Source organism: Neolamprologus multifasciatus, chromosome 3, assembly GCF_963576455.1.
Source record: "Neolamprologus multifasciatus chromosome 3, fNeoMul1.2, whole genome shotgun sequence".
NCBI lineage: Eukaryota > Metazoa > Chordata > Actinopteri > Cichliformes > Cichlidae > Neolamprologus > Neolamprologus multifasciatus.
The window spans coordinates 26,559,906-26,584,887 of NC_140441.1; the positions used below are offsets into that span (position 1 = coordinate 26,559,906).

A 24,982-nucleotide genomic window follows, 5' to 3' on the forward strand; every position below is an offset into this window, starting at 1 on the left:
GAAAATAAAACCTGCCAGCATTTTCAGTAGTAAACAGCGTAGTACTGTTTCCAAAAAAGAAAAATGTGAAACATGTTGCACTGATGAAAGCCTTCCTGTAGCTTCAAAGAAGGCGTGTGAATGAAATGAATTAAGTTTCTTCCACAGTCGGTGTAGGAGATGAATGAGAGTTCGACTATGCTCGTGTGTGTGTTTCCTTACCCAGTGCAAATAACCTGAATTATATAGACACAGTCCTTCGGCCGAGGTGGCAGGTGAAGTCGGTGTAAAGCAAACAGCGAAGATGGAGGGGGAGGGAGACCCCATCAGGAGGCAGTCTCAGCCCTCCACCCCACCCTCCCTAAATGAAGCCTGAATCCTTCAGTCCCTGATCTGTCCGCTGTAGAGGACGTACATGACAGACAGGTGCGTTGTGGGTAAAGTGCTGGGGTGACGGGTCCCTCTGATTTTTTTTTTCTTCTTCTTTAAATTAACATTTAAACATTTTTGCTGCTCTGTTCCTTCAACCAGTTCTCCAAAAGGATTACATGAACACTTCTTTCCTTCACAAATATCCAAACTTGCTCACATTTCCACTTTCAATTTTTCCAACTTCTCTCTTCCACAGTCAACTTGTCTTCTGCTTTTTTCCTTCCTTTCCTTCGTATTTATTCCTCAACTTCCGTGGACTCCATTCATTCTGCGCTTACTGAGCTCAGGAACCTCGATCAGTCAGATCACCTTCCTGTTATATCAGGGCAACAGAAACAAAGAAATGGTGACGGGCTTGATGTTCTGCGCCACAGGCTGGTGCACGCGGGGCTGATGGGTGAGTGGAACCGGGTCTAAGGGGAAGCCCCAAAGTGGATAGCTACGTCAGACTGCCAATCAAGATTAAGCGACTGCAATTGGATTTACCATGCAGCCGCATCAGAATCCAGTCGACAGGATTTTGGGCTCCGCAGGTCTGCTCTCTTTGCCTGGTGTGATTGAAGGATGAAAGCATTAATTAGTAGCACAAGAGGAGAAGTTGCTATCATCGGCCAACAATATGTAAAAGTTCAAGCTGCAAATTCAGTGCGTGCTCACCATCTCCTGAGCTACGATCCAGAGACGGCGTCCTGGAGACGGTTGCCGAGCGACACTGCTGGTCCTCAGACTCCTGACTGATGGAGGACTCTCTGAGAGTTTCCAGAAGCTTATAGTGGGCCTTCTCTATCTCCTGCAAAGGAGTTAACAGTTTTAGGAAACACACTTATTTCTGGTAGAGAATCAGGTGATACTTTATGATGAAATACTGTGTGTGATGTGTGCCACATTTAATTTTGTATAAAGAAAATTGAATGAATAAATCACTAAGCTTGTTTTTATCTACACAGGAGTCATCATATCGATGTGGCTTTAAAGTAAGTTCACAACTGCTCATAAACAAGTAAGAGAACACTTAAATCACTTAAGCTGAAACTCTTTACTGACATATTGTATAATTGGTTGACAGCAGTGTTTCTCAGTTGGATTCAGTTCTGGGGAACACGAGTACCAGACAATGACAGCAACTCCCTGCATACTGTGCCAACATAAGGCAGGCACTGTCCTGCACCACAAGCCTCACTGTACCCGCATAATGTCTGATGATGTGTCTGAGAGGTCAGTGTGGTGACCACCAGCTGTGAAGGAACGCTGGCTAGCAAGGGAAAGTCTGTGAGCATCCAAGGGTAGACCAAACTGTTCTCCACGGGGTCTCCTGACTCTTTCACGTCCGTCACGTGTTCAGGGTGAACCTGCTCTCATCTGTGAGGAGAACGGGCCACCAAATGCTAACTGGCACACAGCTGTGAGTACAGGTCCTACTGATGGTGCTTTTATGCTTTCTGTTCTCTCCCTATTGCATGGCTGTGTGTGACAAAACTGACACCAGTGTACGATCATGTCGGTTTTTAACCACCGTTTAAATGACAGATCAGTAAAGCAGCTCAGAGATCGTCAGATTGCGCAGAGGGATATGCTGCAACAGTTTCAAAAATATGAGACTGAGTATCTGTTTGTTTCCGTTTTTTTCCTTCTTCTCTTCCTATATCAGTGCTTATGTGGTGATGCTGTGTGAGTGGCGACACCTATTTTTCAGGAGAATACTGCAGCTGCTTACTGCCATCTCCTCCACACCCTTCAGACTGTGCTGGGAGACACAGTTAACGATCTTTGAGGAGCTACACTATCTGTGCACCGGACACAACCTAAGGCTATAACAGGTGTCCTGTCATCACCTTCATTCGCACCAAAGCAAATGAAACCTATTCACAATGATGTATGTTTCTTTACTGGACAGACTGAAGATTAACTGCTGATGATTATGCACATTTTTCCCTCTTTCCTCAGATTCTTGTTTCTTAAAAGCTTCTTAAAGCATATAATATCGAATCTTCTGCTGTTACTCAGGTCTAATAACCACACACTTAACATGGTCCACAAAACTCACCTTCAGGTGGCGCAACTTGGTCATCAGCTCCTCAATCGTGTGAAAAATCTCATCCACGTTTCTGATTACGTGAGTGTGTTGAGCAGCCTGCAAATGGCCTGTTTCTTTTTCCTGTTCTAGTTGCATAGTCTCTGATTGGTTGGCCTCCGGGCCGCCGGCTGCCGGCTCCTCTTCCATCTGCGTCTGTGGCAACGTCATTTCCTCTGCAGGTGGAGGGAAGTGGCTGGCGGTGGGTGTAGGGGGGTCGTTGAGATCGTCAGTCATGCTCTCGCCCTGTTCTATGGGCATGACCAGGTAGAAGGTATTTCCTGAATCGCAGAGGTGCAACAAAACAAGAAGTGTTTTAGTGAATGAACAGAGAGTAAAATCAACACCTCTAACATCAGATGTTACATTCTTTATTACACCTATTTTAACAAAAAAAAACTACAGCTGTGGACCAGGTCGGTCAGCATTACCCTGCTTTTTGGCCTCGCTTCTTGAGTTGGATGACTGATTGGAGGGGAGGGTGACATCATCAGTGATGTCTTCAGCGACAGAAGAAGAAGAAGGAGGAGGAGGACCCGCAACCACAGCTACGCACACAGAGGATAGACTTGTGACAAAAGAGGAGTGCACTGAAAGGTGTAAAGGAGTGAAGAGTTGAACTAAAGCAACCAGTGTGTCGTCATGTTCTCAACAGCGAGAAGATAAAGTGCGTGAGAGAGAAGACATGCAAAGGACGGCGGCCATTATTCACACCCAGATGTCATATAAGCAGATGACAGTGACCACACGTCACCTCATTGGGGGAAAAAGGTGCAAATTATAGCTTAAGACGTTTAATTATCTGAGAATTTAGTGCAATCGTGAGTGAGCGGCTGCTGAAAAAAATCATGAGAAAAAGGGTGCTCGGCAGCCAGGCTGTGTTTACCTTTCCTCATAACCTGAACGCTGGGTTTGGGTGCTTTTGCAAGCAGAAGCTCTTCTGGCTCAGCCTCCCATTCATCGGTGCAGCAGCTGAGGACCGTCTCCAGAGACTCCGGTCGCTGCCTCTCTGTGAATGAGTTGCTTTCAGCGGCCATCTCATTGGTGGGTGTATCATCTGAATCGTGGCTCCAACAGTCCTCTCCGAAATCTTGTAATATGAGCTGCCGCAGGGTTTCAACTGTAAAAAAAAAATGAAAAAGGGATGAATTTTGGATTAGCGAAGATTCAGGTTTAAAGGTTCGATTTCTTTCTTTTCTACTTTTTATGTTCCACAATCAGAAGAAACAGAATCCAACGTAAAATACTCGGACGCTCTCACCGTCTTGCAGAGCGGCCTCCGCCACGCCTTGTCCTTTGAGCAAAGCTTCCGATTGGTCCACAGGCGTACTGTGGGAGATCGCGGGCTCGTCGCTGTTGGAATGAGTCTCCGTGGAGTCTGACTGCTCCGTCATCGAGTTATCTGGGAGAAAGCGAAGTTGGAGAAAGCTTTTTAAAACATCTGCAGACTGTTTACAGATCTGAGGCCGACGATCGCGGCGTGGTCATTACCTCCGTAGGCATTGCTGCCAGTCGAGACGGGGGAAGAACTGCGTAGACTCGGGGACCTGGAGGAAGAATAAAGGGTATGACGCATATTTTTGGATTAAAAATAAACAGATCAAAAGAACATACAGATTATCATATTGTGTTTAAAACAGGGATGTCAAACATAAGGCTTGCGGGCCAGAATCAGCCCACCAAAAACTCCAATCCTGCCAGTCGGACTGTTTTGGAACATGTGAACGCTGCACTTTTAAGTTTGGTAAAGTTTGACAGCTTTCCTGCTTCCACATGACTACTCATACGACAATAGCATAAATAAGTGATAGTTACATAATTAAATGACAGAAAAGTTCAATTTTTTCACTGTCTAATCAGGACATTTCATCAAAGAAATGATTCAAATCAAATCTACTCACGACATGGGTATCGAGCTGTGATTCATCAGAGGTGACGATCCGCCGGCGGCAGAGATGGCCTTTTCCAGTAAATCTTTCCAGCTGTTTAACAAGAAGAAGTTAAGACATCGTCAAATTAAGTAAAGAGTGCAGCACAGCACAGGTTTCCTCAGGTAAATGTGAATGAATCAAAGAACAGAGCTTACATCTCCTTCTTGGATGTTGTTGCAGCCACCAGCTCATAGATCTGCATATCTGTGGTGCTGATGATGTAAAGAGCTTTTTTGTCTAGAGAAAACAGAAATAAAAAATAAAATTAGTAAAAAAAAAAAGGTAATTAAATATTATTTAAAAATTACAAAAACAGAGAAATAAAAGGCTGCGAGTGTACCTGTAGCTACTGGGCGAACAAGCAGCGATGCCAGGTTCACTAGAGGGCTGAAAGAGGTCTTGCTGTCACCGCTGCCTCCCCCGCCTCCACCCAATCTGCTGGAATGATTTCGCAGCTGTAGCCGGTCGTCCGGGCCCTTCTGAAGGAGGACGAGGCAGTCTGACAGCAGCAGCGCTTGGATCTCTGACACAGGAATGCAGATATTTGTGGTTAGAAGGCCTGAAACTAAACTGATGAGACATAATGACCACAGCGATGCTCACCTATCAGCTTTTCTTTGTTAACTTTCCACGTGAGAGGACCTTCATGGATCATTCTCTTCGTGGTGAGGTCCACATTCTGCGTGAAACAAGAACGAAGCAAAACATTTACAGATCAAAAATGAATCGTTGTCATTTAAAAATCAGAATAAAAATAAAGTTTTAAACTTCTCACCTTGAACTGAGGAGCAGCATCCAGCCTGCACTGGTACTCGCTGAGACGCTGCCGGTGCTCCGATTCCCTAACGTCCTCATTGACGCTCTGCAGTATCCCTCGGCAACATGCGTGCGCTCGCTGGAGCAAGGGCAAATCTGATGAGCCCGCTAAAATCAACAAAACAAATAAGATCATGTTTCCTAGCAACAGCTCAGTTTGTGGTCAGGGTTATGTTGGATCTGCTTTTCCTCACCTTCTGTGTATTTAACGATTTTGTCCAGCAGCAGCGGGTACTTGGTGAGTCTCTGCATCTCTGACACCAGCAGGTCTTTGAGCTGTAACCTGCGACAGTGAGGACTCGCCTCACACTCCTGAACAAATAAAACAACGTGGTCATGTTTAAACATAACTATACGCTTTATTACCTATGACACATAGACACGGTATAATAACTATCCTGTACACAAAACTATTTAGTACATCCTCGAATATCACTTGATATAAAGCGATTAATAACAACTGTTCCTCAACACAAATCAGTCACCAATCATCCGATCACACAGAAGCAACTCAGTCATAATGACCTACTGAAGCTCAAACTGATTTAAGTGACTGTGAACATGGCGTGGTAGTTGGAGCCAGACACGCTGGACTGAGGGATTCAGAAATTGCTGATCTGCTGGGATTTTCCCCCGACACAATCATGTCTACACTTTACAGAGGAAAGGCTGAAAAAGAGAAAATATCCAGTGAGCGACAGCAGCAAAGGAAAATGGACATGCTGCTTTGAGCTCATAGAAAGGCAAAGATAAAGGTGCGCATAACAGCATCTCTGAATGCACAACATATCAAGACTGGGAAGCAGATGGGCCACAGCAGCTGCCACTCATTCATCTAAGAACAGGAAACTCGAGCTACAATTTACACAGGCTCAACCCAACGTTTCCGATCAGATGAGTGATCATCCCTCCTATCAATGGTTTAGGCTTCTGGTTCCTTTGGACCCTCAGTACAAACTGATCATCATTTAAACACCACCTGCCTGAATGTTGCTGATGACCACGTCCATCCCTTTATGACCACAGTGTACCTATTTTCTGATGGATGCTTCCAGCAGACAACAAGTCATGTCACAAAGCTTGAATCATCTCAAACTGGTTTCTTAAACATGCGTTTACTGCACTCAAATGACATCCAGTCACCACATCACAGTTCAATAGAGCAGCTTTAACAGTGGAAGAACAAACTGAAGCAACTATGTCATGCCGTCATGTCAATACAGATCAAAATCTCGGAGAAATGTTTCCAGCACCTTAATGAATCTGTGCCATGATGAATTAAAGCAGCTCTGAAGGCCAACCTGAAACTAGCAAGGTATACCTAATAAAGTGGCCGCTGTCTTTTTGATGATAATGACAGAGCGTGTTTGCTTTCTGAAAAATTAACGGGAAAATGCGAAGATTTCACAAAGACATAAAATGCAGCGAGCAGAAAGATCAACAGCCAGATAAAAACCTGCATGTGCACCACTGCAGCTGCGGCCACAGACACGACCTCCTGCTCGCTGCTTTCTCAGTGTGGTGAAAAAACGAAGGCTTGCTTCAGACTAAGACGGCGTCCTGTACGTTCGGTGTGAACTTGCTCAGGATTATCACAGTGAATGTATAATCCTGGCAGGAAAGCACAGATGTGGGAGTGTGAAGATGCAGGGCTTCACGAGAGCAAAGGATGTTGGGAAAAATTACATTTAAATCATAAGAGCCTAACGGCGGCTACAAAACTTCTAAGATTCCTCTGTAAGAAGTGTTGTAACATAACAATACCAAACAGGAAAGCTTGAATTCATGTCCTCTCACAAAGCAAAAAATAGAGAGACTATGAGCTGAGACAGTATGGAAAAAGAAAACGCAGCTGAGAGGAAGCAAAACTCTAGAAATGATGCAACACTGACCTCCTGTGTGCCAAAAGAGACCATGTCATTAAAAATGAAGGCAAACACACAAAGTATGAAATGTTAAAATATTTTAGTCCCAGTAAACAACAGCCCCTCCGACTGTGTGACTTTTACTTTGGTCTTTTAAATCTGAACTGTTGAACTTAGAAGTGCAGTTATTGTAAGGTGACACAGTTTTGAACAAACTGTACACACATGAACACACTTCTGTCGTCAACTGTAAGTAAATTACACACACACACTTTTTTAAAATGATGTGTTCACTGCATAAAGCTTTAATAAGCACAAGGAGCATCAAAGTGTGTGTTGCATGAATATTTTACATGTTTTGTCAGAGGCTGTGTGTGTGTGTGTGTGTGTGTGTGTGTGTGTGTGTGTGTGTGTGTACCTGGATAATGTGAGCGAAGCGAGGGTCTTTACGCTGTTTGCTCTTAATGAGCTCGAGAGCCTGAGACTGCTGGCAGCACAGCTGGGACGCTTGTTCCTGAAACTCGTCTCCGGCTGCCCCTTCAAACTACAAACACACACAAACAAACAAAACTGTAAACACACTGAATATGGAGCACAAAAACATTTTTCCACTTGCCATCGAGACAGGAGGAGTAAAACAAACCCTGGTCAGCATCACATCCCCGATGTCCTGAACAATCGGCGATTCTCTTTGCTTCTTCATCGCTTCACACAGACTCGCTGCAAACGAGAGACACAAAAGCAACAAAGAACATCAAAGCCTGGAAATGTTTAAATTAATCATGAAAACAACACACGAGGTATTTTTAAGAATCAGGACAAAGCTTCCCCTTAGTGAGGAGTACAGTAATCTAACACTGAGTGTCTACATGGCTCGAAATAAAGGATCAGCAAACATATAGAAAAGCTGCCGTTTACATAGCAACACAGAGCCGTGAACACAAAGCAACTCAAAGTGCAACACACCGGGTGTACAAACAGACACAGCAGGACAGCAAAAGGCTCTTAAAAAGGGAGGATTTCCATTTACACAGGATATGTTTCATATTTAACTCAACTAACTAATATGAAGACATTCAAACATAAATCTTTATTCTATTTTCTTGCTTGTATTGATTAAAATGTCACTAACCAGGCCTGTGTATAAACACTTTCACAGGCCTTTAGCAGCTATGGTGGACAAACACTGACCGTGGAGCTCGTAAACTTGAGGCAAGTTGGGGAAGATGCAGGCCAGCTCGTCAGAGTTCAGGACAGTCCTCATCTTCTGATAGAAAACCTGGTCCAGGACCCGTAAGGTTCGCAGGTGGGACACCTCAGTGGTGAACAGCTCTGAACAGGATGAGGCCACATGAGGAAAGAGGACAGGGTCAAACTACCTCGCATATGTGAGAGATGTGTATTAGAAAATAAAAGCAAATTAAAACCTGCTGATTGTACTGAGAATTAAAATATCTGCTGTAGCTCTTACCGTATATGACAGCCTGTCTATCCACCTCACTGGGGCTGAGTGTTGCAAGCAGCTGAGGGGTAACAGTCTCCTGCCAGGTCTTACTATCCATCACGTCATCCTCCAGTGCTGCAGCATCGGGTAGCAGGGCCAGCGGCGACTCCACGCTCCTACAAGGGGATCCAGAAACACGGGTGGATGAGGCGGACCGACGTGTACCCGCAGAGAGATGGAGCGATGGGCAGACAGCAGTGGCGGACGACACACGAAGAGACAAACAGAAAATAATCAGCCGTGACTCCACGATCATCTCTGTAACTCCATGTCTAAATAGTTCTTTTAAAATGTATTAGTACTGTAAGATGATCAAAGTAGAATTTCTCCTGCTTGCGAACCCAACTTCATCTTCAAATGTCCATATCTTTATTCCTTTGCCCTGTCCATCTACTGTGACAACAGTTTAACTCACCTGCGTCTAGACCGAGGGGTGTATGGGGGTGTAGGGTTCTCTAGAGACCTGAGTTTGAGAGAGTGGAGAGAAAGACGGCACTAGGTGAAAACCTATAATTCTCAGGGTCAAATCAGGGGCAAAAAACTTTATTTACATGTGCTTCAGGGGATCAAAAGTCTCTCTTTCAAATAAAGTGAACTCAGCTCCTGCCTTAAAGCTGCTAAAGTGCGCGTGTTGGTGTTTGAGCACCCCGACAGGTCTGGCTTGGTCAATCTTTACCGTGCAGAGTTGCTGGATGCAGAGGACGAGGCGCTGTGCTGCAGAGGCCTCAGGCCCGGCCCGTCCCTCTCATCCGCGCAGTCCTCCATGTCCACATCGCTACGAGAGCGGGGCACAGACTCGGCTCCTGAGGTGCCGCCCCGCCGTCGCCCTTCTCCCTGAGCCTTTAGTGACTCGCTGCGAGCCAGACGAACTGGTAGAGGGCTGGTGGGGACAGAGCGCGCAAAGCAAACCCAAAAGGCTAAATCAGTTTAACCACTTCCAACAAAAACAATAAAGCAAAGTCTGCTTCGCTCAGTTGCTGCCAGCTGGCTGTGAACTTATACTGCAGGCGCAGCTACCTGTCCATTTCATCCCCGAGGCTGCTGGAGGAGAGCCTTTGCGGGTCAGCGCCGTCGCTGACTTCCTCGCCGGTCTCGGTGCTGTTCTCAAACTGCTGAATGATGTTCCGCACGCTGCCAGGCCGGACTGCCAATACAAACGTAAACTTTAATGGTATAATAAAATAACATTCCTTTCTTTCGCCCCTACACACACACAGACACAAACACAGACACACACTACGAGGAGAAACGGTTGATGAAAAAACAAAAACAAAAAAAATACAAATCCATCACCAGGTATGATTCTTAAAATTAAATTTGCACAAAAGGGTAAAATTAAAAGTGAAATTATAAGTGAAGTACCTTCGGTGGGTGACAGCGGGACATGGAATGCTACAAAATCACAGCGAGCCAAACAGAAACAACAATAAAAGTCAGAATAATGACACAATGAAAATCCCATAAATCAACGCATGAAACCAGGAAAAATCAATTAAAAGGCAAACAAAGGACAAAAGGGAATCAATAGAAGCAGAATGAGTGAGAGGGTCACGTGTGTCAGCATGCTGCTGTTTGTTGTGTATCAGTGAACCATCAGCTGACACTGACAGGAGCCGTTATTAGACAATGTCGAGAGACCGCAGGAAGCATGACCATGAACTGGGCCTGGATGATGATTTAAAAAGCTTCTTCTAAAGTGTCGAAAGTGTTTGTGCTGTTTAATTTACTGGACTGGGATGTGGTCCGAGGTTTGCCGATGTACTTCAGGATGGGATTTCTCTTTTTATCCTCTCCATCTTTTTCCTTTTTGGTACCGCTCAGCTGTGGAGAGGAGGTCTGAGTTCAGTCACTGAGATCGAGTGCAACAAACAACAACTTTTAAGAGAGAAAATTGGAAAACACACAGTCACATCAAAATGAATATGATGCAATCAATGCAGAGAAACTGGCCACTTTGTTAGGTACACCTGTTCAACAGCTCGATAACACAAATTAGCCAATCATACGTCAGCAACTCAGTACATTTAGGCAGGTAAACATAGTCGGGATGAGCTGCTGAAGTTTGAGCTGAGCTTCAGAATGAGAAAGAAATGCTGCTCTTTGTTTTGACTACCAGTAAGCTGCAGTTCATTGGGCAAAAGTCCCTCAGTGATGTCAGAGGTCAGAGGAGAATGAGTGAGCTGATAGGAAGGCCAGAGTAATTTAGATAACGACTCATTATAACTAAGATATGAAGAACATATCTAAATGCACAACTCTTTCAAGGCTTGAAGCAGATGGGCTACAGCAGCAGAAGACCACACCTGGTGTCACTCGTGTCTGCTGCAACATCTGGATGGTCTCAATTTTGCATAAACAAAAGCATCCATCCATCCTGCCTTGTATTAACTGTTCAGCTGGTGATGTAATGGTGTGAGGGGATATTGTCGTGACAATGACTTGAATGTCAATGAATGTCAACATGGACCAAAATCTTTGAGGAATGTTTCCAGCACCTTATTGAATCTGTGCCATGATGAATTAAAGCAGCTCTGAAGGCAAAAGGCAGTCCAACATGGTAGCAGTAGGGTGTACCTAATACTGTGTTCTTTAAGACGCCGTCACTTTAATGATCACAGCTGCAGAAGGTGACAAGATAAAAGGCAAATTTCCATTCTTACCTTCTTGGACTTTAAGAAAGTGATCCACTTGTCCTTCTCTGTGGTCAGGCCGGGGAAGACCTTGGAGTCTCTAGGCTTGATCCCAGAATGACGCAGATAGAGGATCACAGCTGATGCCAGAGGAGAACTGAAGGAGAGGAGTGAAGAGCAGAGACCAGAAAAGAAGGTTTGAAGAATTAGGAAATTTCTAATGCAGGTGTAGCTGTGATATTTCACTCCAACAGGTGAGACTCTTCTTTTACCTTCTGTCCTCCTCGTGCTTTGATCTGCAGCAGGAAGACAAAGAGACATAAAAACGTTGTTAACTCCCTCCACGACAAAAATCCCTTTTCCAAAGAACTCCTCAAACTTAAATCCACTTTATTCGGGTGCAAATAAGAACGCAAGAAACAGAGCACCGAGCCACAGTCATGTGACGGGAAGCAGCTTCTGTGTGTGTATAACGTGAGAGGAGGAAATGTCATGTGGTTTTTCCAGAGTTTGTGGCCGGGATAATGACCTTTGTCATGATAGCTTTACTGAGCTCCCTCATTTGATATGTAATAACAGTTTTATTGGACGCCTAACAACTGACGGGGTCGCTAGGGAAACCTGTCTCAGTCTGTGTGTGCGCGTGTGGTGAGAGCACGAGTAAATAAACTTAATTGGACACAGCAACACAGACACAGAAAGCTGAATCAGCCGATCAAACAAAAACAAACCGCTGCCTTCACTTTAAACTCAATGTGGTTTAAACTTTACAGTTTAGTGCTAAAACACCACAATAAATGCAGACACAGACTCACAGTATTTCCCACAGGGCGGTGACTTGTTTGTCCACCACCTGTTTCTCTTTCACAGTGTCTCCATCAAGGTGCTGCAGGTCTCCTTCTCCAAACAGAGAACCGAGACCCATCATCTGCTTGTTCCTGTTGAAACACACGGACACGAGGTTAATGTGACCCTCTGAGAAACTCTTCTTCAGATTTAAAAACAATGTTTTCCACTGAATAAACAAACAAAATGAATCCTCTGTGATGTACCTGTAATCTTGCAGCTGGTCCTGGATTTCTGGCAGCACAAGCTGCTGCAGCTCAGACAGAGGTCCCCGGATGTCCTCCTGAGCATGAAGTCGATTTTCTTATGGGACGATGGACATAATAGCAAAGGGTACAGTTAGATAGCAGGAAAAATCAAACTAATATTTTTAATAATAATAATAATAATAATATAGATAATAATAAATAATATGTTTGCTTTGTCAAAATAACATGAACCTTTAAATTTGATGACTACTATTTATTTACTCTAGCTACTCTCAAACTGTTTGGCAGGCTCCACCTTGTGGGCAAAAGATGCACTGCATTGGTGGATCACCGGGGGAAGAGAGACACCCTGGCCACTTTATTAGGTACATGTTGCTGCTACCATGTTGGACCCCTTTTTTCCATTAAAAACTGCTTTAATTCTTCATGGCACAGATTTATCAAGGAGCTGGAAGCATTCCTCTGAGATTTTGGTCCACAGTGAAATGATATCCACAGAGACTCATCAGATCAGGCCACATCCAGTCCAGTCTTCTCAAGTCCAATTTTTTTCAGTTTGCATGAATTATAATCAGAGTTTGCTGTTCTCCAATTGCAATCTTCTGCTGATGCGCTGTGTGTTCAGAGATGCTCTTCTGCAAACCCTGATTATAATGAGTGGTTATTTGCATTACTGTTGCTTTCCCATTAGCTAAAAACCGCCCGGCAGCTCAACTCTGTCATCTTGCATCAAAAAGGCATTTTCACTCAGATAATTCTCTCTTTTTCAGACCAGTGTCTGTAAACCCCAAAGATGGCTATGTGGGAAAATCCCAGCAGATCAGCACTTTTAGAACAGCCCATCTGGCTCCGACAACCACACCACACTCAAGGTCACTTAAACCTTCCTGTGATGCTCAGTTTGAACTTCAGCAGGTCATTCTGACCATGTCTACATGCCTAAATGTGTTCTCTTCCTGGCATGCGACTGGCTAATTTGATATTTGCATTAATAACAGTTGAGCAGGCATTCCTAATAACATTTCCCACATCTGGCACTGAGCAGGAAGTGGGTAGGCGACATGAGACAGGAGTGGCGCTCACTGAGTTGCTGTGAATTCACTGCCTGCACAATTCTTACATCACGACCTTCATTTCGCCAATTTACCTTAATGAACGGTAAAACATTTGGGGGTGGTAAAGGTTGACTTTTGGAGGCTTTTTCACAAAACAGAAAATTCTGTATACGACTGGATACATCAACACAAACATGAACACGAGCTTTTAGTTCACTTACCGATATCAGCAAGATACTCCTCTCGTACTTTAATTTTCAGGGGCTGTAACCAAACAAAAAAATGTTTTCTTTCTTACAGTTACTCTATGGTAAAAATATAGAGTCAGTCTTTTTTAACCGGAGCACACAAGATAATTGTGGTACCATCATCACCAGTCAGTTAATACAGGGATAACAGGATTAGACTCATTACATACAGCATCTGGTTCCAGGAACAGCGAGCAGATCTGAGGTGCAAGAGTGCGGGCATCTTTAGGAAGGGAGCCGAGGTAAGCCTCCACAGACAGGTAGAACAGCTGATGGAGAAACACAGAAAACAACCATGAAAGTAAGAAATCAAACACAGACATGCACGTGCGTTTGTGTAACTTAGTGTTGACATGCACCAATTTAATTGAAATATACATAAGATTCTGGATGATCAGAAACATTTTGAACTACTAAAATTGGAGGCTTTGAATAAAAAGCTAAACTGTATTGCCACAAATATTTGCTTATCTGCCTTCACACGCATATGAACTTGAGTGTCGTCCCACATTTAACCTCCTCTTAAAGTCTGAAACATGACATAACTGCAATAAAATTCAAATTTTGGGAAAATGGGGAGTTTATTGAACCTTGTGCAAAAGATAATATAAACTGACCAGAGGGTTGGGATCCAGAAGCTGGGTAAAGACATATCTCATGAACACTGCCATGTGTGCTGGTCGTGCCTTTAACAGCTCAATATCTTGGTATGGACCGTCCATCTGAGAGAAAGACGGGAAAAATATGAAGGGATGCTCAACTGGAGGAAAATATACAAAAAAGAAGAGACATCTTCCAAAAAAAAAATATTATATCCATCTATCTATGTCACCTCATTAAATGCATAGCCGTCATATTCTTCATCTTCCTCCTCGGGCCCGATGATCTGAGCCTTTCCACCCTTGAACAGACACACACAGATTTCAGAAAATGGAAAATACTTGGCAACACACATGTGCATTTCAATTTACATAATTCATGTGCAGGGATCAATATAAATAATGACTATATTCATGCTGATAAATGATCTCAGCGACTGTCTCGTGCATTTGAAAGGAAAGGGCAAATCAAAGTGCCACACGGCAGAAATAGGCAGGAAACGACAGCCTGAATGTCTGAGAAGGAAAGCAGCTGTTGCCTTGAAGGGTCGGCGTGTCACAGTGAACCATGCAGAACATGCAGGTACGAAGGCAGACTCCGAGTACAGACTGGAAATGTTGTGTAATACAGCATCGTATCCTCAGTTACTGACTCTGCTCTATAAAAGTGATTAATAACATTCAGCCTGGTTTGGTAACAATCACATGACACTACTAAATCTCAAATTTCCAAAGTGATACATTAACCTGGTGCCCTTTCTCTGTTTCCCTCTCTCACTTTTTTTTTCTTTTCGACCTGCATGCCCTCCTACCACTCCAGTACACATTTATCTTAATCGTGTGATGATGATCCTCTGATTTTTTCAGTCATTAGTCCTGTGTGGCTCCAGCAGCAGAAAGAGGAAAACGTCTTTACAGTGAATATGTGCATCAATCTCACCAAATCAGATAAGGTGGATATGTCGGACGTCTGGCGCCGGTGCAGGGGGGTCCTGAAGGAAAATGAGGGGGAGGAGTGGGGACTCTCAAAGGCCTGGGGAGGAGGACGAGGAGAAGGAGGGAATGAAGAAGGACGAGCGGGACGGGATGAGTGCACATGCACAAGCACACACAAACAAGCTTATTAAAAGAGAGATTGTGGCGCCTACCTCCATGTCTCCTTCACTGGAGTCTATTGATTGTCGCCCTGTGAAAGCAAAGAATCATGGGAAACCAATTATGAAGCAACCAAATCTATCATTAAAGTTTTTAGTGAATAAAGCTTAAAAGACACATAGAGTGCTGTGCAAAAGACCAGCTTCACACCATGACAGAGCCTCCACTGTGTTTTATAGATGACTAAGGACCCTCACCTCACGAATGTTTGCTGGATTCTTAATGGCACGACTTTAAGGCTACGTTCACACTGCAGGTCTTAAAGCTCAATTCCGATTTTTTGATCAAATCCGATTTTTTTTGTCTGCTCGTTCACACTACAAATAAAATGCGACAGCAAACGCGCTCTAGTGTGAACGCTCAAAGCGGCCCCCATGCACAAAAGAAGATGTCACACACAACGCGCTCTGTTTAGACCAAGAGCAAACAATATTGTTTGACTGATGGCCTTAATATAAAGACTTCGGACTTCACGTTTCCCAATTTTTGCTTTATTTATTATTTGTTATTTATTATTTGTTATTTTGTTATTTACATAATAATGTAAATAACCTAATAATTATCCTTATTGCTGTTTTAGAGGAGCGGTGCTTCAAAGGATAGTTGCAGATTTCTGTCAGAATCTGCAGATTATACTGTACAAATAAAATGTTCACGTTTCTCCAACGTTGTCTTCCCAACAGTTTCACCGGATGGCCAGGAAGCATTTGCGATGTCTTCTCGGGCGCCTCTCCGGCGCTGATAATTGCTGTCTGTCTTGTGTCAGTGACGTAAAAGACGGATTTAATGCGACTTGACCGTTCAAACAGCAGTCGCTTTCTGAAACATCAGATATGTATCGGATTCAGTACCACATACGAAAGTGACCCAGATCGGATTTGAAAATATCGGATTTGTGCCGTTCACACTGTCATACCATGATCGGATATGGGTCGCAGAGGGTCAAAAAAATCTGATTTGATGCACTTTCGCCTGCAGTGTGAACGTAGCCTAAGACACTGCTCATCTACTCTAGAAACTTTTTTTTAATGAGTCACTGCACACAACACGAAGAATCGCCAAGTTTCCGGCTAATATCTTTATGTCAGTCAAACTCTGTTATCTTTGTCACTTTTAGTTCAGTTTACAGTTAGTTTCCTTTTTCATTCTTAACACAGCTTATTTGTTAAGTAGCTTAAAAAAATAAACATTCCTCTGAAAATGGTCAGGTACAAGGACTGGACTGAAAATGAGTGAAAAAGCAGACAATGTCCAAATAGAAGCTCTGAAAGACTTTCAGAAAGCCTGGAGAACTGTTGCTCAACACCTCTTTAAAAAAAGAAAGAAGAAAGATGACGCGTGGCTCGAGACTTTTAAACAGCACTGTATATTGTGAAGCTTTACAAAGACCCACAGATACAAACCTTCTCCTGCTATGAAGTAGCCTGTGACAGATTCTGACCTCGTTCCCTCCTACAAACAAAAAATAAAGCGAGTTAAATGGATTTGAAGCGCAAGCTTTAAACAGAAGTTACGCTTGTTTATTACCTTTATGATAGAATTAATTCATTTTTGGGGGATCGATCAGGGTTTGCAGGATAGGAATTAAACTCTTTCATAAGATCAATACTGCACAGTTAGAGCAGCAAATCAATTTAAAAGAATGACATTGTTTTATGTCCCTGATGCAAATGGAAAAAAGCACCAAGCATGTTAGTCAGATCGTTCTGTTTGATGTTTCCCCTGAAAACTTTTTTTTTTTAACTTAACTGAATTTATCTGGTCATGTTGCCTTTCTAGTAATTTGGTTTGTTCTTTTTATTGTGTCTTAGTGTATGCTCTGTCCTAGTAAGATCATTAAGTGAATGTTACAGGAGCTTCTCAGCGATTACAGAAACTGTAATAGAGTAAAACAGCCGGGTCGCCTCACCACATCTTGCTGAATCTTGACTCTGACTTGGTTAGCTCTCCTCTTGGCGCTTTCAATTCGCTCCTCCAGCGATGGCGACGGGTTCCTCAGCTGCTCATCCATCAAGTCCTGCAAATCAAGTCAGTCTCAGTCTGGTTATAAACAGCAGATTTTATCCACACAACTTTATCTTAACTAGTACTCCAAAAGCAAAAACAGGCCAAAGGAGCTTAAAAAAATATTTATTCAAGTACACGATGATAACGGGAGATAGCATGCACTAGATTTTTCTGCAACACGGGCAGCTCACTGATATGTATCGATATACAAATAGCACAGGTGGCATGGATACCTGCAGCTCGGCCTCTTCCTGCTCCAGCATTTTCCTGAGTATCTGAGTCGCATGTTTTTGTACTTGTGGGTCCTAAAAAATGAGTGTGACACACACAAAAAAACAAAAACTGTAAATCACTGACATTTACTTTGCTGGTAAGTAAGCTTTACTGACTAGATATCAGTCCTGAAAGTTTCATGTACTTGTAGTGGTTTGGGCCCTGTGATCCTTTGGGAGGGGGTGCTGCTCAGTCCAGAGGGCAAGGGTGGAGGTGGAGGAGGTGCAGCCTCCCCAGCCAGAGATGATCTTTGATTAAGAGTGTGATCAGTGAGGAGGGGCTCCAAGGGCAAGGAGGTGGTTGATGGAGACGGCCCTTGTAGTGTAAGTGCGACGTAAGATCCAGCTTTGAAATGATAAATGATAAAAGAATGAGGTTAAAATAAGAAAAGAAAAAACACGTAACCATTAAAGCCAAACATATACTCACATTTTATGAGCTTTACCACCTCTTGATGGGACATGGAGGAAACCAACGAGCCGTTCACCTGAGCAGAATGAGAGACAGAGAATCAGTAATGTTACTATTGAATAGGAACAAAAAGCACAGATTTCCAGTGACATGGAAAGCAGTACAAACCTTTATGATTCTGTCCCCTTCTTGGACACCAGCCTTCACTGCTGCTCCACCTGAAGAGCATCCATACAAACATACATTCAAACTCATGCAAAGGATAAAGGACGATTTAACTCACACATAGTCAGCGCGGCTGTCAACACGTAATCCGTCACCAACCAGATCACGTGGGTCAGACTGCATTTGAACAAGCGTTCTTTACAGTGATGACTCATAGAAATCCACAGTGACATGCCTCATTCACACAAAGTCATACAAACACTGTTCTTCCATCTATCAAAAATTCAATCACATTCACTCTGATAAGCGAATCAGAGAGCACCTCGTCGTTCCAAGGATACTTTGCCGTCCTTGGAGCTGAGCTACTGCCGCCGTTAAGCCCGAAGTGGTGTTACAACAATAGAACTACTGATTGCTGCTGGCCTATTAGCAAATGAGATGGTGTTATTTGTTGTATCGCATTCATTTAATGCTAGTTAATGTTCACAGATGGGAAACTGGATTCTGTAAACACAATCCTGGCGAGTTTACGGTCTCAGTCACTCGTTTTGGGTCATCATAACAGGATGGCTATAGCTCAGGTCATGTACTAATCATAAAGGCTGGTGGTTTGATCCCTGCTCCAGTCTGCATGCCAAACATCCTTGGGCAAGATACTAACCCCAAGTTGCTCTCGGGCGTGAATGTGAGTAAATATTAGCCTGAAAACACTTAAGCATAGAAATAAAGTCCACTTATGAATGGGTGGGACTGTGGCGTGTTGCATAACGTGTTTGAGTGTGTGAGGACTCAGTTTACCATACGGAACAACAAATCTTCACTAAATTATGTTTAAAAAGGGACAATTATCTGCAGTATTATCTGCTCACTCGTTGGCTAACAGCATATCATCACAAGCTGTGAGGCAGTGAGGGTGCCGTTTCACAGTCAGACCCGCCTCTCCTCCTCTCTGGGTTTTGCAACTAAGGTGACGATGACAACGATGCTCACTGAGCCTTCAAAACCCAAAAGATGATGTAATTGCACCTGCGTTCACCTTTTAACACTGTCTACGTTTCTATGACAACGCAGGCGCAGCATCTCTGTCTCACCTGGTCGGACATTCTGTACCAGCTTCACTCTCTCTCCACACACGGTGAAGCCGAAACCCAGCTGGTCCTTTTGCACGACCACACATCTGTGCACAAGTCCAGTGCCTGGGGGAGAAGAAGAAGAAGACGTAATGAGCGGCGGGATGACATTAAATCAAACAAGAATATAACGGCAACTAAAAATAACCCATCATAAGTCGCAGTTACCTGTACTGTCAGAAATGATTTCTGCCGTTGGCTCTCTCTGCTGAGGGCCAGAGGATTTACGCTCCGAGTCCCCAATTGTCAAACTGTTGATCCTGGATTTGAAAGACGAGAAACAGAAAGAGACTTTAGTACGGCATGATACTGAACAGGCCAATTTAGGAAACGCTCTGGGAGGGACAAGGAAGCTCTGAAGGGAATAAATGAAAAACATGAGGGTCACTGGAGGAAAGAGAGAAATCAAAAGTCAGAGAACAGGCCAAAAAGCTTAGCCAGGAATGCAGAAAATGAAGAGAGAAAAGGAGATTCAATGGAGACACATGGTTGTATTTGCTGCGGTATTAACAGTAATAAGTGTATGAATAGCAGAGAAGAGACAAGATAGTAGTTGACAGGAAAACTCACCAAGCGGCAAAAGGGCTGAAAGCGAAGCATGACAGGAAAGAAGGAAGAAACAGAGAAGGGGGGAAGAAGCAGAAAGTCAGAATAAAGAATAAGACAGAGAAAACAACAGAGAGAAACAGACTGAGGGAGAGGGCAGACTGCTTAAACCATCACTATGCCCTTCAGACTATTACAGACTGTAAACACTAAAAGCAGCCATGACTTCAAGGAATATATTTATATGAAGGGGTGTGATGGAAGAACACACTCCAAAGGTTGAAGGGAATAATTCAAACAAAGGTCATTTTAAATCCAAAGAAATGTGCTGTGATCAGGACAGATAGAGCTCCTCACATAGGCAAGTAGCACTGAAACGATCAGTTACTTAAGGGTTAGATGATCAAAAAAGAGAAAAAAGAAATCTGAATGAAAAAAATCTCTTGAGAATGTCTCTAATTCTCAAATCAAACTGGTTTTGGCTACTCCAATGTGGAACAGCTTTGTTTTAAACTGCGACAGTCTGCAGCAGATGGCATAAATCACCAATATCTCAGCTGCTACACTGCAGTTCATGTCCTAATGGAAGCCTTTTGCTTTGTTTTCCTACTCTGAGTAGTTTCACTTGAACACTTTAATTTCACTCAGTGGTTTACATCCTTCCAACCATGCTCTTCTGCTTATCCAATTCAGGGGGGCTGGAGCCTATCCCAGGTATTACAGGGCTCTGGTACATCTATCCTGGGCAAGGTAGCTCACCCAGGACCAACTGGGTGGAGACACTATCAGCATGACCTTGGCAAAGAAAGGAGTCGCTGAGATGATTCGGGTATCTGAACAGGATCCTTCCTGTTAAGGTGTTCGAGGAATGCTCTACCAGGAGGATGCCCCTGGGTAGTCCCATGGACAGATTACATCTCTTGGCTGGCCTGGAAACACCTCAGTGTTCACTCAGTTGAGCTACAGGAGATGGTTGGGCTTCTCTGCTTAGGCTGCTGCCTTATGATATGGCCCCAGATAAGCGGTAGAAAATGGATGGATGGATATTTAAATGCACCAACTATGCACATGCACCACATGGTGAACTTCAAATAAGGATAGCATAAATGATATTCGGCTGTGGTGTCTCCAGCTGTCTGTGTACGTGTCCATGACCACATGAGTATAATCGAGGCTTAAGCTACCCAGTAATGCAAGTTCACTCCATACCTGACAAATTAAGAGTAGGAACCTTCTCAATTTCTGATGTTTGATTTGAGACTTCTGCAATGAATCTACGTAGCACCTACAACACCTACACAGGTGGTCAACACCATTGCCATCATTTAAACCTGCATGGGTTGGTCAATGGTGACATGTAGTTATATCTGCAGGGTCATGAACATTGGGGCTGTAGGTTAGATTGAGGGGTATCAGAAGGGTTAGCTGTTATGACATAGGCATAGCACAGAGCTATACTTCCAGTGTGGGACAGCAGCGGCTTTGACAAAACGGCAGTATTTAGGTAAAGATTTCAAAGTGTTTCTTTATCACTTAAAATTAAGTGTTCATGTAAGGATCGTGCTTGTACCAAGGTCATAAAATGTTTTTTTTCTTGTATTTTGGGTTCCTAATGTCTCCAAAGCACCCCCAAACCCTGACATGAGCAACCACCGGGCAGCTGTCCTACCTGAACAGTTGGTTGACTGTCTTATTGGCTGCCCTGCCGTCACATGACACACACAAAGACACAGCAGTGGGAAGTAATAGGCACGTGCAAATCGGGGAAAATAGTATACAGCAGGAGAAAGAGGAAAGACACATGATAAACAACAAAGATGCATCACAAGGACGATCACATAGTGCAGGGATATATGGTGAAAGTGGTGACAAACGGCATTAACAAACAAGACGGGGTGCACTACATCCAGTGTTTTATTAGAGGAGATGCAGATTGAATGACATAAATGAACATTATTGTGTAATCTTTTGCTTTTTTTCTGAAGTCAACAAGCTGTCTGAGCTGTTCTTCCAGTGGCCTCACTGCACATCCGTCAGATAAAAACAATGCTCACCTGGGAATACCACATTTTTTTTAGCGAGGCGTAAAGAGGCGTACCTTTACCCACATAAACTGTCTGGGTGTAGCGGATGTGAGGCTCCTACCTGTCCAGCGTGGAGGTGGGTTGGCGGAGACTCATGTCTGCAGCCTTTATAGACACTCCTCTGCTTCCTGGTGCGGGATTCAAAGCTGTCACTGGGCTGCTTTTGTTATCACCACCATGATCTCCGTTTCCTCTTCAACTATCAGTCCGTACAATGAGCCTTTCTGTTGCGCTTTGATCAGATCTCCACGCTACAGGGCTGCGGGTTTAGATCAGACACAGTGGTCTTCATGTTTCACACCAGTGGCTCCAGTTTTAGGCTCAGCAGGATTTAAAGGAAAGTGCTGCTAAAACTATAAACACTCAAATCTCCCCAGGATCTGTCTTCACTCCTTTAACATTAGTGGTTAAAGTTAAATACAGATCGTTGGTGGCTTGGTGCTGAGGTCTCACATTAGTGGCAAATGGATAGAGGACAACCTACTTCCACAAAGATCATCAATCATGAATGAATGGGCTGATATGTCTGGCTATGCTCCAGGAGGTCAACAACATCCCATCTTTTGGGTTTTTTGTTGTTATTGTTTTTTGTTTTTTCTGTGTCAGGTTTAAAGTAACTGCTTAAACATGGATAAATAATGTTCAGAGAATAAACTGGATATTCGGTGATTACGTGCAGTTAAAACAAATAGTAATGCGAACCTGACACTCACTTGACGCAGACTTGTTTACATGTGGAGGCTTCAGCAGAGATCCCAGACTAAATAACCCCATTCAAATCAGTACTGCTCATTCACTCTGCTTTCACTAATAATGCTTAAAAATAATAAAGCCACCACAAAGTGAATATGATATGATCTGTAGTGATGTACATGTGGCTATCTAGTGCAAATTATTCAATACACAAGTATCAAACTCCGTGTATTAGTTAAACAAAAAAATATATATACACGTTTACAAACAGCCTTATCACTCCTACGAGCTAGCTGTAAGCTACAGAAAACAGTCTGTTTTTCTTAACTATGTAAACAACAGCAAAACCAGACGCTACAAATGGCTTTGCATTAGCGCTACTGTCTAACTAAAGGGCTAGCCGATTAGCAGATTACTGGGTATTGGCTCACCGCGTATATGGAGCTTATATACAAGTAAGCACAGCAAAGAAAGAAAGCGAAAGGTGATCTCCACCGTTCACCTGTGGCTTTGTGTAATTAGCTGACTTGAAGATGATTGCAGCGGCCTGCTAGTTGCAGCTAGCGTTAGCTCGGTGAAGTCAGCTCTACGAATCGGCCTCTTTCAACCAGCGGCATGGCGTTATGTCTCACGCAGAACCGAAGCGCTGCGTGCCCGGCTTTCACCTGCCGAGCCTCCGAGCTAGTCTGCTAACCGGCTATATCTGCAAGACGAAAGACCGGCATGACTTTAGCTGCATGTGAGCAGGTGGATATCACAATGAGAACGGAAAGGGGAGTCAATGCAAGCCCCGGGTTGTTATATCCAGCAGTCTTGTTTTCGTGCAAATTCACACGCAGAGTTGCATATTAGCTAGTTAGCGAGAAGGCAAAGCGATTCCAGTAAGAGCTCCACCTCAGGTCTTCTTTCCAAATATACAGCGGTTACAGCAGGATCTGCTTCCCTCTCGTGATCTGCCACAGAATCCCGGATTTAATTAATAATCGTCGTAGCATATGTTTATCTCCTCTCCAAAGTCCTTGACATTAAGCTGTATGCTGTGCTGTTATCTTGCTGTCTTGTCTGGCTGCTGATCCACCACCATATCCTCAAGGATCACACGACGTACACACAGAGCGTAAACAGCGCCCTCGTTTGGTCAGGGTTGTGTACTACAACCGGACAGTAACCAGACAGGATAAGTTTGAATTGCATCCGTTTATGGAAAGAATTTTTTTTAATGAAAATATATTTTTAGATCATTAACATAAATATTTATTTTTTCCGTCGCTATCACTCTAGCTTGTTTGTGCAACAGATGTTATGAAACATATTTTCATAAAAAAATTAATATCATCATATTTAACAAATTATGGAAAATATATTTTTTCATATTTAGTTATATTTCTTTCAATGGTTTTTCTTTTCCGTGAGCAAGTCAAGGTATTGGAATCATATCACAAAATTTTGAGTTATGCATGCTTTGCTTCAGTAGCAGGTGGATTTGTTTAGTAGTAGACAATATGTGAGTGACCTATGGAAAGAAACTGTACAGATGTCTGGTTGTTTTTGGCCTGATGTGCTCTGTAGCGCCTAGAGGGGAGCAGTTGGAACAGCTTGTGTCCAGCGTGTCATGGTCTGCAATGTAGTCCCACATGAAGTGCAAGTTGGCACCAATTAATTTTTTTGCAAACTTCACTTTCCGTTGTAGACCATTGTAGTCCTGTGGCTGATCCAAACCAGTAATGGATGAGCAGAGATCAAACTGGATTATTGCAGAGTAGAACTGGATCAACAGCTCCTGAGCCAGGCTGACCTTTAAGCTGGTGCAGGAAGTCTATCCTCTGCTCTGTCCTCACTTAAGATCCTGGGAGACTGTGGATCCCAGAAATCTGAAGAATTCTACAGCACACACAGTACCGTTCAACCCCACATCTTCATGCACGCTCATCACCATCCTCGATGAGTCTAATGACATGTCATCTGTGAACTTCACGATTTTACCAGACGGGTGTTTGCTTAGAGGGAGGAGAGGAGAGAGGAGGACACAACCCTGGGAGGATTTTCTGGATGCTTGATGCGATTCTTTCCAGCCTCACTTACTGCTTCCTCTCTGTAAAATTCCACTCAGGAGTCTTGACATTTCTACTCAGAAGTAACTTGAAATTTCGAGATAGTAATAATGTGGGGTTACTGTGTCAGAATTTTGACACAATATGACATAACTCACACTTTTGACCTATCGCTGCCTGTTGATTTAATTATTCATTTAGTTATTTATTTATTTACTGGCAGTAACAAGCTTCCACGCCCATCCAGCAGCGCTACACAACTAAGCATCTCTAGTGAGGAGC

The 24,982-nt window shown here is 43.5% G+C and overlaps 1 protein-coding gene across 12 annotated transcripts; it reads right to left on the bottom strand.

Moving 5' to 3' along the window:
• Nucleotides 1-126: 126 nt before the first annotated feature.
• arhgef11 (Rho guanine nucleotide exchange factor (GEF) 11) lies at nt 127-23,782 on the bottom strand. 12 transcript variants are annotated; one of them, XM_085153678.1, is made up of 43 exons: nt 23,152-23,782; nt 21,542-22,215; nt 19,897-19,911; nt 19,495-19,586; nt 19,288-19,392; nt 18,200-18,249; nt 18,050-18,107; nt 17,766-17,965; nt 17,581-17,652; nt 17,250-17,357; nt 16,744-16,792; nt 15,334-15,371; nt 15,126-15,218; nt 14,419-14,487; nt 14,204-14,308; nt 13,757-13,855; nt 13,560-13,602; nt 12,281-12,377; nt 12,044-12,166; nt 11,501-11,524; nt 11,259-11,385; nt 10,326-10,419; nt 9,961-9,990; nt 9,616-9,742; nt 9,275-9,478; nt 9,014-9,061; nt 8,566-8,714; nt 8,286-8,426; nt 7,738-7,814; nt 7,513-7,638; nt 5,424-5,541; nt 5,189-5,337; nt 5,017-5,092; nt 4,754-4,936; nt 4,569-4,650; nt 4,384-4,464; nt 3,974-4,029; nt 3,744-3,884; nt 3,369-3,602; nt 2,914-3,030; nt 2,456-2,763; nt 1,069-1,201; nt 127-959 (listed from the first exon to the last, which is right to left on the bottom strand). In XM_085153678.1, the coding sequence occupies exons 2-43, from the start codon at nt 21,673-21,675 to the stop codon at nt 910-912; spliced, it is 4,425 nt and encodes a 1,474-aa protein (XP_085009804.1). In that variant the 5' UTR covers nt 21,676-22,215; nt 23,152-23,782; the 3' UTR covers nt 127-909. The 12 variants fall into 12 exon arrangements, with proteins under 12 accessions (XP_085009804.1, XP_085009810.1, XP_085009805.1 ...); XM_085153684.1 differs by having other exon boundaries at nt 21,542-21,574; nt 22,018-23,782; XM_085153679.1 differs by having other exon boundaries at nt 127-724; nt 898-959; nt 21,542-23,782.
• Between the last annotated feature and the right edge of the window lie 1,200 nt (nt 23,783-24,982).